The following is a 13,004-nucleotide window of genomic DNA, read 5'->3' on the forward strand; positions in this document are numbered from 1 at the left end:
ATTATTATTATTATTATTATTATTAGAATTCATTGTTTTTAGTCATTACTTAGCTATTAATTCAATTTCTTTAGTCTAGTAATTTAACAACATATTTTATCCGATGAATATTAGAGGATCATCAGAATTTATTATTTTTTGTCATCAGTTAACCAATAATACGAATTCTGATGCTAACGGGAGGTTTTGCCAGTAACTCGCGAATACTTTTGTCGTTATTTAATATTTTTTTTGTCGTCTACGATATTTTTTATTTTGTAGGATGAAGACTAATTTATTACGTATCTAAGCTCTATTTAAAGATTTAGCACAAAATAATGAGTTATTGCATATATAAGATGGAATTTAAACTTCTGACACTTTTTTTAAGAAGACAAGTGAGCTGAATAATCAACCAATTCAGGTTAATTCTCTATTTAATATTTATAATACAAAAACTGATGTAAAGTTATATTTTATGACAAATAGATCATAAATAGATATTAAATAGAATTTTTTAGTCGAAATACTCTAATTATAAATTTTAAATTCTAAATTCTAAATTCTAAATATATCCGCCAATGGCATTCAATTGCTCTGCCAAAGATTTTGTTACAGGGGACTCTGTTTATAGTGATGAAATTTATGATACATTTATATTCCATGTCCAAGTCTCGGACAAGAGGTATTTGATGATCATTGCCCTGTTGAGTTGAGTCTTAATACTCCATTGGAAATCTCTGAACCTCAAGGTTTAAAGGCATATAATCTACTGAAGAAACATATGTCAAAATGGAAACAGCATTTTGATTTGTATTCAATCTAGATTTGAAAGAGGTAGTTAACAGGTGATCCTTAATTCTTTTGTCCTTGTCCCCACAGATAAACGCAGATGAGTTTTTATCCTCTGAAAGAGATTGTGTTGTATTTGCAGTCTCTTCAAATGCGTTGTATTTGGGTGTTGAAGCAAGTTTGAGGTCAGCTTTCATAATTTTCTTGGTAGAATCAGAAGTCTCCTTTTAATACTTTGTCTAACACATCTAGTGATTCTTAACCTGCCATAGCATGGTTTTAACTTGGCTGTGGAAGATCTTTTATCTCCTCATACAGTCATACTAGAATGCAATAACATATTTGACTCTTGTAAAGTACATTTTCAAAATTTTGTTGCAGTTTTATGCAGGGGGTCTAGGGAAAAGTTGGATTGGGGCTAACTCGGTTAAACTAATTTGGTTCATGGTTGACAATTTTGTCAACTAAAATGACTCATCCATATAATTAGATTTACAGGGTCTAGATAGAGCTTTATTTAAACCGAGGAAACAAATACAAATTTGCAAGGCGACGGTTTTGAACTATATACATTATATATAGAAAAATAAAATGCTATGCATATATCTGCACAATCTCTTTTATCTTAGTATGTAAAAGTTAAGACTATTGATTAGGTTCGCTAATGGCTTGAGCAAGATTTTCTGATTCTCTCATTAAAATGTACTAGTTAGTAGCGGTCTAAAAGTTAAGTGCATCTCATGTTGCATCATCTATGGAGCCAATACTTGTATTACCCCTGCCATCAATTTTACATGATATACAAAGTGTGTAAACATAACTTAGTGCATCATACATTTTTTGGTGACTAAACAAGGAAAGAAACAAAGCAAAAACTATTCTAAATCCGAGCGGATGATTCGTTGGAGATCAACACTAAGCTCAGACCAAATAACATGATTAGAGTTACTCTTGGCACCATATTTAGCCATCCAATCCGCAGCTCTATTTGCTTCTCGGGACACCCATTCAACGTGAACAAGCCAAGGACGAGATAAAAGTTCCTGAATCTTGTGAACTAAATCTGTTACTTCAGATGGATACCTACTTGTAAGCTCATGCATGATGGGCAGAATGTCAAGGCAATCTGTCTCACATATAATATCCCTCAAACCGCAATCCCAAGCTAAAACCAGCCCCCTCCAAGCAGCAAATAATTCACATCTGATTATAGACCAAGGGGGAATGCTTCCAGAGCAGCCCGAGATTCAATCTCCCTTAGAATTTAGTGCATCATACATTAAAAGTTTAAAACCATTTAATGATATATATTTAATAGAAATTAATAAATATAAAATTATACTAAAACTACTGGTAAATTTTATCTTTCTTTAGCTTATTCTTACGTGCATCTTCAACTCGTAAGTGCCAATAGTCCTTGATCATCTAAAAACATCTTCACCCTATTAATGATTGGTATCATCATACTCTTTGAATTTTCGTTTTGTATGTGACTTCAAATTTTTCTGAAAATAAGATATGAACATTAGACAATTAGCAAATGAGCAAAAAATAAGCACAAAAAATACCTTTGAGAAATTTTGTTTTTAAAAAATATGGACAGAACTAAATTGTGTTTTTAAAATAACATTTGTAGATATTTAGACAATGAGCACTTACTTTTGAGAAATTCTTGTTTACTCCTTGAAGTAAATCATTTTCTTCTCCATCATGAACAATGATATTTCCATCTGCTACCATATCATCACCACAAACAATACCTTCAGCTTGTTGCTCTGCATATATGAGATAAACTGCTGTCTTCTTCACAGTGAATCCTAATCCGGAAGAAACAACAATCTGCACTTTGTCACCAGCTTCAAGGTTCGCTATTACTTTCTGCCATTCATCATCTCTAAGTGAAGCCAGTGTATCTCCATCGTAGAGAAAAGGGGTGGTCTTTGTATGATTTATGATACACAAATTTTTAATGATAGGGCCTTCTAAAGGTACAATGTTTGAGGAAGAAGAATAGATGATACACAACATCACTGACTTTAACTTATGCCCATTCACCTGAGGGATGTCAAAAATTACAAAAGAACCTTCACAACTGAATGTTAACCAATCAGGATTCTTGTTGCCAGGAAGCAAGCAATCTCCAGGTACTCTTGCATTAAACTTCTGTATAATGAAAAACATACTTCAGTATTGGAATTTTAAGTATTAGGTATAAATAGTTAATTTCATGACTTAGTTTGAATTAGGTGCCAATGAGTAATAGCTCAAACGGCATAGACTCCCCATACTCAATTAAGAGGTTGCGGGTTTGAGTCTCCTATCTTTCCAAATTTTGCTAATGAGTAATAGCTCAAATGGCATATACTCCCCATACTCAATTAAGAGGTTGCGGGTTTGAGTCTCCTATCTTTCCAAATTTTTTGCCAATGAGTAATAGCTCAAATGGCATAGTCTCCCCATACTCAAATAAGAGGTTGCGGGTTCAAGTCTCATATCTTTGGTAAAAAAAAAAAAAAAGAATTAGGTGAATTACATACATTTGTAACGATTAAGATGCAAAGACAATACCCTAAATATTTTGACTATGACAAAATGGACTGCAAAGAACAAAAGTTGTTCAATAAAAATTTAGACCTGCTTAGATTATTTTGTCAAACACCCATAATATTTTGGAGAACCACAAGGGACTTTAATTCTTTAGAAATCCATTTTATCAGGGTCAAAATCTTTCGGGTACATATTTTGGCAGTACACGAAAGAGAGATTTTTCTATTATTATGAGATAAAATAAAGATACAACAAGATATCATTTTTATTTTGTTAAAAAAAATGAATGAGATAAAATAATTTAATTCTGAGTTTTAGGATGGACCATATCATATATTAGCATTTTCTAATATTTTGAAATACCTTCTAAAACATTTTAAAAAAGATAGAGATGTTAAACTATTTTGATGATAGAACAAAAGGTAAATTGGTAGAAAAAGATAGAAACAAACCTGCAAAATATTTTCCCTAAGTAACTCTGTGACTGAACAACTCATTCCCATTTGAATTAAAATTGAATTCAAGGAATTTTCTGATTCAATAATGTCATCTTCACTGCAGTAACCAATTAATGATGAGCTACTCCCTTTTGAGATATTTGAAGCACTTGATGTTACTTTCATTTCATTGCAGTTTGTGACATCAAAAGTATTAGAAACTACATCTCCTATAATTTGAAGTTGTGAGCCACATTCCAGCCTAACATTCTGGACCTGTGGAAGCTCTCTGATGATGGATGATAGGCCTTGAGAGTTGCTATTTGGTACTATTAAGGAAACAAGATTTGACAAGTCCAAAAATGTTTGCACTTGGGGTGAGAAGTTATTTGTTGGAGAGGTCCATGACCAAATGATTGAAGGAAACACATTGCGCGATAATCCTTTAAAGTCACACAGAGAAACATACACAATGCTTTTTAATCTTAGAAGTGCATGAGGCACTTGTGTTATGGCAGTTTTATCTGCCATCAAAGTTGTCAATGATTCCATTTGTTCTATGTCTTCCTCTAATTTATCAATCAATGAACATCCTGAAAGAATGAGAGTTTTGAGAGATTTCAACTTGTAGATACTTCTTGGAAGTACACGAAGCCCCGAACACCCTTTCAAATTGATTAGAAGAACTTGCTTGAGATGTTCAATGGTATGAGAAACCAAAGTCAACTTTGGGCAATATTTGAGTATTAACTTTTCAAGATTGGGCATATTTGAAAAGTCAGGAGTTTGTGTCAAGTGTTGAGAATGACTAAGATTGAGAATTTTTAGATTCTTCATCATCTGCAAGAATTTTAAGGAGATGAATTCATGAACTAAAAAAAACACTAGATTTGAATATATGAAAATTCACTTGAATTGTTTTTAGAAATTTGTTAATAGGTATATACTTTTTTATATAAGAATTTCATTAATATGAGAAAACAGCAATACAGAAAAGGTGGGGGAATAGGGTTCTCATATAAAAAAACAAAACACAAAACAAACACCTATAAGAATACAAAGCTCTCCAATCTTTCAACATGTCTAAAAAGATCATGAGCTTTGTTCATGAAGTTTTCTTTGTTAGAGGTTTGCTATGTCCAACCACAAAAGTAAATAAAAGTCAGAATTTATACCTGACCCTTCTTCCATACAAGGTCGAGTTTGCTATATTTGAAGTCAATAGCAACTAAATTTCCTTGATCAAAGTTTGCAGTTGTATATTCTGAAGGACATTCATGCCAGCACAACCATCGAAGATCCGTTGAAAGGTATTTAAAGTCTCCAACAAGTTGCACATTTGTAAACTGAAGCAATCTCAGTCTCTTCATCTCCTTAAATGCTTCTGCCTTTAACTGAGTTGGATTCAATGACTTTGGCAGGTTCAAAGCAAGTCCCTCAATAGCTTTTGTTCCCTATAAATGATAGGAACCAAAAAGTAAAATTAGATTAAGGGTAGCTAAAATAGCACTAAAAAATTGGAAAAAAAGTCAAATAACTAAAACTCCAATCAGGTGGAATGATAAAAATTCAAGAGAACAGAATATAATTGAAGTTCCACTCCCTTGTTTGAAAATATAATTAAAAATGATGAAACAAAAGTTTTCACAATATATCATTGTTGTTATATGAATTTGAAAATATACTTGAAATTCTTACCATGTCTTTTGATAATACATTAAGCACTTCATCTGGATTCCACAACCTACTACGTTCCTCAGGTTTCATTGGCAAACTCTCGCGAATAATTTCTCTTCCCATGTCTCGCAGCAAACCATGCATGCCAAGTTTTCCCTTAGTGTCCACAGTAATAAGGCATCGTTCCATAAGAATATTTATTCCAATGTCAGCTGAATGCCCGCAGCCATTTAATATATCAGTTACATCATTTTTGTCCATTCCAATAAAGAAAAATGCTACATCAAGAAATATTTCTCTATTCCTATCATCACTTAGACCATCAAAACTTATTTTAAGCTTCTTCTGTACATCGTTGTTTGGAATAGTTTTGAGTTTATTCAAAACACTCTTCCATTCACATACTTTCCTATTAAACAGATGTGACCCAATTACCTCAAGAGCCAGTGGCAATCTCTCACAATATGAAACAACTTCATTAGCAAGTGAAGCAAACTCTTCTTTTGGACATGGTTCTTTGAATGCATGCCAGCTAAAAAGTTCCATGGATTCTTTGTCATTTAACTCTTTCATACTATATAACTTATCAACTCTAAGACAACGAAGAAGATGTTCATCTCTTGTTGTGATGATTATTGTGCTCCCAGGACAGAACCATTTATGACTTGCAGCTAAAGAATTTAGCTGCTCCAATTTGTCCACATCATCAAGTACAAGAAGTATCCTTTTCTGGCCAAGTCTTCTCTCTAATATTGATTTTCCAGATTCAGTGTTTTCAATCTTTATTTTCGTTGTCTTGTAGATAGCAGAAAGAAGTTGTTGTTGTAAATGAAGAATTCCATTATCTTGATCCCAAACTTCTCTTATATTTAGGAGGAAACACCGACCTTCAAACTCACGGAAAATTTTATTATAAACCGCTTTGGCAATGGTTGTTTTACCACACCCTCCCATGCCCCATATACCAAGTAGTAGAGGATTTTCTTGGTGCTGGTCTTTTAATAGTTGAATCACCTCTTCAACACGAGATTCAACTCCTACAGGATGATTAGCAACGAACAATTCCTTCATTTCCAGCATATGAGTAACTTGTTCAACAATGTTCTTAATATCCTCACTTTCATTCCTGCACCGTAGGCACTAGAGATTATACACACAGTAAGAGAAGATTTACAACTTTCTCAAGGTGTTTTAGTTTCATTGTAAGTATAGTGTTGCTTAAAGAAAATAAACACACGCAAGTTAGACAAAATTAAGTTGAATTATATCAGTAAGAATTTCATATGCTTTTATATCGGAAGAAATTTTAAAGAAAAAGAATCTTAGTATGCAATTCCTAAATTTAGAATTTGTCCAAACTTTATATATTTAAACACCTGTAGATAGAATAGAGAGATTCCTGCAAAATATGAAGGATATTAATTAATTTACTTGGATTTTCGGATGACAAACCCTGCAATGCACCCAACTTCACGGAGTGCTTTCCTCCAACTCTGCTCCTTGCCTTTTATTTTATCCGGGCATCTTTTCATAAGATTATCAAAAGCTTGTCCAAACTTACCAGTCTGATTTCGCACTTCCGAGGGATCTATATGGTAGAATACTGGCAGCACCTTTTGAGTTTTGTTTTTACAACATATCATGATGTCTTCCAACTCTTGCAAACACCATCTTGAAAATGCATAATTTGGTGACAGAATAATGATAGAAGTTTTAGACTCTCCAATTGCTTTCAGAAGCGAGATTGAGAGTTTTTCCCCTCTTGCTAGCCCGTTTTCATCCTTGAAAACATAGATACCGGCATTTTCAAGAGATGCATAAAGATGTGAGATGAACTTTGAGCGAGTTTCTTTGCCTCGAAAGCTCAAGAATACATCATATGGCCTTTGCTGCATAAGTTTTTAAATGTGAAAATAAAACACACTGAACTAACTTTCGGACAAGTATTAAATCTATGCAGCATACACTATAAACTGAATTAAAAGTAGGATACATTCACCTTAATTAAAAGTTTTTTAACTATTTATTATATTAAAAAAATTATTTTTATTATTAATGAATTTATTGAGTTGCAATTTTTTTTCTTTCTTTGTTATGTTCCAAAACGAGATTCAAAAACAAATGGCAACTATAAATCAATTTATGTGCTTATAAACCATAACATCCTACAAACCTGAGGCTCAATCGATGATTGCTTCATATACATTTCTCTTCCGATGTCTTGTAGCAAACGATTCATGCAAAGCTTGTCCTCATCAAACCACACAAGACTATGCTCTTCAAGTCCTTTAATTGCTCTTGGTGCAGCATTATGTCCAGCTTCTTGTAATATCTGACTTATATCATTTCGATTCATTCCAATAAAGAGATGTCTCAAATAAGCTAGTTCAAGGAATATTTTCTTTTCTTCAGATCCAACAGAATCTATGTTTTCTTTTAAAACCTGCCATACATCTTGAAAGGGTAATCTTTTGAAGCTGTCCAATACATTCTCCCACTCTTGTATACTTTTTTCAGATACAGCAGAGCCAACACACACAAGAGCCAGTGGCAGTCCATCAGAATATTCAATTGCATAATTAATAAGACCAGAAAAACTTCTTTCAGGAGTGGCTTTGTTGAATGCGCTCCAACTAAAAAGCTCAACACATTCGTTGTAGTCCATTTCTTTCACTCTATATATATGATTAACTCCAATCTCATGAAGTCGATCGTGTTTAGTCCTTGTCGTGATGATTATTATACTCCCTGGACCAAAGCATTCAGGAATTACTGGCAAAACCTCCAGCTCTCTTTCACTTCTCATATTATCAAGTATAAGAAGTACCTTTAAGCAACGAAGTCCTTCCCACCATATATTTCTTGTTGAGTCGAAGTTTTGCGCTTTTGTTTTAACTTGGTCTTTCAAAAACAAAAGAAGCCTCTCTTCTTTAAATTTGGAAGCCAACCATATTGGATAATCCCCCTTCCCATCCTGGATGTCTGGGACAAATCTCCTCACCTCGAAATTGTGCCTAATTTGGTTGTAGAGGGCTTTGGCAATTGTAGTTTTACCTATTCCCGCCATTCCCCATATTGCTATTATGAGGACACCATCTGCTTTCTGATTGTTTAAGAGTTGAATCAAATCTTGCACACGAGAGTCAACTCCCACCGGATGCTTTGCAATGAATAATTTTGTTGAATCTATCAAGGATGTAACATGTCCAACTATATGGCTCATAACTTCTCTGTTATTCCTGAAAAAAATATAAATATAAAACATAATCATTAACCAATAATACAAATGATTGGGGATATTAGTTAAGTTAGAAAGTTTGTTAGAAATATTGATAGCTGTCACTATGCTGTTAGGTAGTTATGCAAATCACCTATTATTTCCAAATCAAAAAAAAAAAAATACAAAAATAAAAAATAAAAAACACCGATAATTAAAAATTAATAATGTCTAATCAAATTTGTTACAAAAAAAAAAATCAAATTTGTAACCACACATTGAATCAATATTCCTATATTTATTATATTTTACCATTATAAACAATACAATAAATTTATAATCCCCAATAATTAATTTTTATAAATAACTTCTTTTTTTTTTTACCAAAGATAAGAGACTTGAACCCGCAACCTCTTAATTGAGTATGGGGAGATTATGCCATTTGAGCTATTACTCATTGGCTTCTATAAATAACTTATTAAATGTAATAAACATCCATATTACATTACAAATGTCATAATAATATAATTAATCATAATAAATTTTATGTTATAGATATTCAAATTCCATAATATTTGACCTACTTATATAAGTCTCTTATCACTATTTCTTCAAATAACATCAAATTTAGCACAAGAAATTTATTTCTGAACTATACAACATCTCAAACTTACTCAATGGAGCATCATTCTTTGGACAATATTACCAAACAAACAGACAATTGGTTTATCAAAGTTTGCGTAGTTCGTCTATGAAAAACATTAACAACCACAGATGAAAAGTAACCTCTTTGCTTAGAAATGATTATATTAGATGAAAAGAAGACAACTACATTTGTGGCACATATAATCAAACTCCACAATATCCAACAATAAGGTAATTTTATATACTTTTCATAATCCTATCTATCAAATTATTAGTTACTAACCCAATACTTATTTCACATCAAAGTGCTACAATAATTTTTGTACTATTTGATGGCGAAGAAAAAAAAATTGTAAGGCACAACTGCTTCAAAAGTAATGACACTCTAGAAAAGTAATGACATGGAAGCACCGCCTCAATTGAAAAATTTGTGCAACCTTACATTTATATTTGAATTCAAAATAAATGATTTTAATTCCAAAAAAGGTTGTCAACAATACATTGTTACCAAGACATTTGTTCCAACCAAAAACACTGAACCTCAACACCTATTACAACAAATAAAACAGGTGATACTTCAAAAAAAATCTCTTATTCAAGACATCATTTTTATTTTTAATTTATATTATTCATTGATTATAGGAACCAACTTCGCCAATACTAATCTCATCAGACGAATATCACATTCTCATCAAGAGATTAAGGAGAAAGAAAATCATACAAATTCAAAACACATCTTCGGAAGGAGAACATACATGCAAAGATAAAACAAACAACATAATAGAAAGTGCATACAACTCAACAATTCATAAAGAACATGTCTTTCCAAGAACCTACGATAGAAAGAAGAAAACAACAACTCTAACAACAACCAATAAAAAAAAAAAGAACAAGTGCCACATAAGAAGACTAAATCCATCAACTAAAACAAATGCAAAAATTAAACCACCAAATAAAAATATCACTTTGTATAACTCCACCATCCAAATCTTTTGTACTACAAATTATTTTAAATAAAACATCTTTCAAATTTAACTTTAGTTTACATATATTTAATTTAATTCTACAAAATATAACAATTTTTAATATTTATTATATACTACCATTAATTTATCGTCCCGTCCCGCGTATCACGCGGGTCTCATTCTAGTTATACTGTTGGATTACTAAATTAAAGAAACTAGAATAAAGAAATTGATTTTATGACTAAGTGATAGTCAAAAATAATAAATTTTGGAGAAAAGAATAAATAAGTCTTTGACTTTTTGATCCACTGATATTTAAGTCCTTGAAGATTTGAAAATACATTTAAGTTTCTGACCTTTTTCAAAACTTAGACATATTGATCCCTCATATTCATTTGGGTCTGTCAAACTTAAAGGAAAAATCAAATGTGACTTACGTTGTATGACCTGGTTGATACAGAGATGCACACGTGAGAGAGAGTTTAAAATGGAACAAATTAAACCCAGAGATTAATGTGTACAGATTTTAAAAAGATCAAGAAATTAAATGTATTTTTAAATTCCCGAATTTAAATATCCACACACCAAAAAGGCAAGAAGTTAGGAATAGATTTATCATTTTCTCTAAATTTTAATTTTTTTATACTATTAGAATTTAGATTTTAGAATTTAGTTTAGAATTAGCCAAATGTTGACAAAAAAAAATAATAAATTTTGTTAGTCGCTCGTTTTACTCGTTCTCGCTATCTTTGTTTTCTCTGCCAACTCTCTTCAAACCCTCTCACTCTCTAGTACCTTCACAAACATTGTTCAATATGCACATTTATCAGAGGAACATGATAAGAATTGAATGACAAAATCACGTTCACTCTAGTCTCCAACAAGCCAAAGATACTCAAAAGGTCATGGCTGATCAAGAATAAAGATCAAAGCATTAAAAAACATGGGAGATTTTAATTACCAGATATCTGGAAGAAACCTGGGTAAAATGGAAGCAGCTTGTCGAAGGGCGGTCCCATAACTCAACATCCTGTTTTCATCCCTTGAGATTCCTTGCAGAGTTCGCGACAAAATCTCCCCAAAATGACCGCTCAGATTGCATACTTCGGAGGGATCCAAGCAATAGAACACGGGCACAACCTTCTGAACTTTCCTCCGATGACACTCCATTATTTTCACGAGTTCTTGCAAGTACAAGGTTGATTCAGCATAAGCTATTGTGAAAACTATGATAGAAACTCTGCATCGTTCGATTGCGTCAGATATATTAGTCTTGGGCTCGGTGCGGTCTGCTAAAACATGCAGTCCAACACTTTTGAGTGCATCATAGAGACCTGAAATAAAAGGATGAAGGAGCTGCAGTCCGAAACTAATGTAAGCATCATATATGAATTGGGGTTCCTGGTTTTGGGAAGACATAGCAGCGACTGGTTAAAAGTGATGCTCTGACTCAAATCATATACAAGCTGAGGCTTAGGAGGCTTATGGAGGAGGCTGGAAGATCTTTTGTCAGTTCGTAGGAAGTTAGAGAAGAAGTCAACAGGGACTTGATACCTTCTTTGTGAAGCAAATCAAGTCAATGATAGTAGTCACTCCTCGGGGGTGGGTTGGTATTCATTGTTTAATTTTATTTTTTATTATTTTTTTTTATATTTATTTTTATTTCTATTTATAAAATTAATAATTTAATAGTGAAAAATCACACTTAATTTTTTCAAGGGGTTAAAAAAAATATATGAACACGGACACTTCGCTGAGTTATCGTATCCGCGTGTCGGATACGCGGGGACACATTTTGGACACGACATTCACCGACACTTGTCCGACACGCGTGTCTGTTGTGTCCAATCATGTCTTAATAAAAAATAAAAAATTCTTCTCCGGACAGGACACAACTAAATATCATCACGTGTCCGCGTGTCCAGTCTTATTTTTAACATATATTCTTAAAATAAATTTAGATATAGTATATATTATTATTTATTAAAATAAAAAATATTTTAAATACTTGATATAATTAAAATAAGACAATTAAAATAAATAAAAATTTTAATTTATATTTTAATATCAATAAAATATCAAAATATCATTACAATTTATCTAAAAAATACTTTATATTTTATATATATGCGTATCCCCGTGTCATATAAGATTTTAAAATTCACATGTCGGCGTGTCCCATATCGTGTCGTGTCCCGTGTCCGTGTCAGTATCCGTGCATCATAGAAAAAAAAATTAAGAAACCATTCCCATCACTCCTCACTATGACACGGTTGGGACTTGGACATGCAATGTTGTCTCTATAACACATTAATGTTAATGTTCAGCTGCTTTTCTATTAATTTAAAACGATTAATTTTTATAATTTTATTTTTAAAATTATAAATTTAATAAAATAATTTAAACATTAAAAATAAAAATAAAAATTTTATAAATTATTTAATTTTTAAAAAGTATAAAATTTATAAATTTAAATAAATAAAATATTAAATATATTTATTATATTATTATGTATAATAAAATAAAAATAAAAATTTAGAAACATTATTTATAATTAACTATATAAAAATGTTGTTAAGTTTATTTATTTATTTTTAATAGTATTTAATTTAAAATAGAGATAAAAATTTATATTTAAAATACTTTTTATTTTTATGTATAATTTCAATTGATATAAAATATTTTTTATTTTATATTTAATTTTTTAAATTATCTTTAATTTAATATTTTTTAAATTAGTTTATT

General features: G+C 31.5%; 1 protein-coding gene across 2 annotated transcripts; it reads right to left on the reverse strand.

Annotated features, from left to right (window-relative positions):
- Nucleotides 1-1,522: 1,522 nt before the first annotated feature.
- LOC107625684 (disease resistance protein RPP2A-like) lies at nt 1,523-11,857 on the reverse strand. Of its 2 annotated transcripts, XR_015904832.1 has the most exons (9): nt 11,221-11,857; nt 7,606-8,671; nt 6,864-7,321; nt 5,454-6,558; nt 4,931-5,209; nt 3,771-4,595; nt 2,431-2,934; nt 2,157-2,276; nt 1,523-2,027 (listed from the first exon to the last, which is right to left on the reverse strand). XR_015904832.1 is itself a non-coding variant. In XM_088503700.1 (8 exons), exons 1-8 carry the CDS (start codon nt 11,676-11,678, stop codon nt 2,217-2,219), a joined length of 4,755 nt encoding a protein of 1,584 aa, XP_088359826.1. In that variant the 5' UTR covers nt 11,679-11,857; the 3' UTR covers nt 1,523-2,216. The 2 variants fall into 2 exon arrangements, 1 of the variants encoding a protein (XP_088359826.1); XM_088503700.1 differs by having other exon boundaries at nt 1,523-2,276.
- Between the last annotated feature and the right edge of the window lie 1,147 nt (nt 11,858-13,004).

The sequence above is a fragment of the Arachis ipaensis genome, chromosome B2 (assembly GCF_059453495.1).
Source record: "Arachis ipaensis isolate K30076 ecotype BB chromosome B2, ASM5945349v1, whole genome shotgun sequence".
In the NCBI taxonomy this organism is placed as follows: domain Eukaryota; kingdom Viridiplantae; phylum Streptophyta; class Magnoliopsida; order Fabales; family Fabaceae; genus Arachis; species Arachis ipaensis.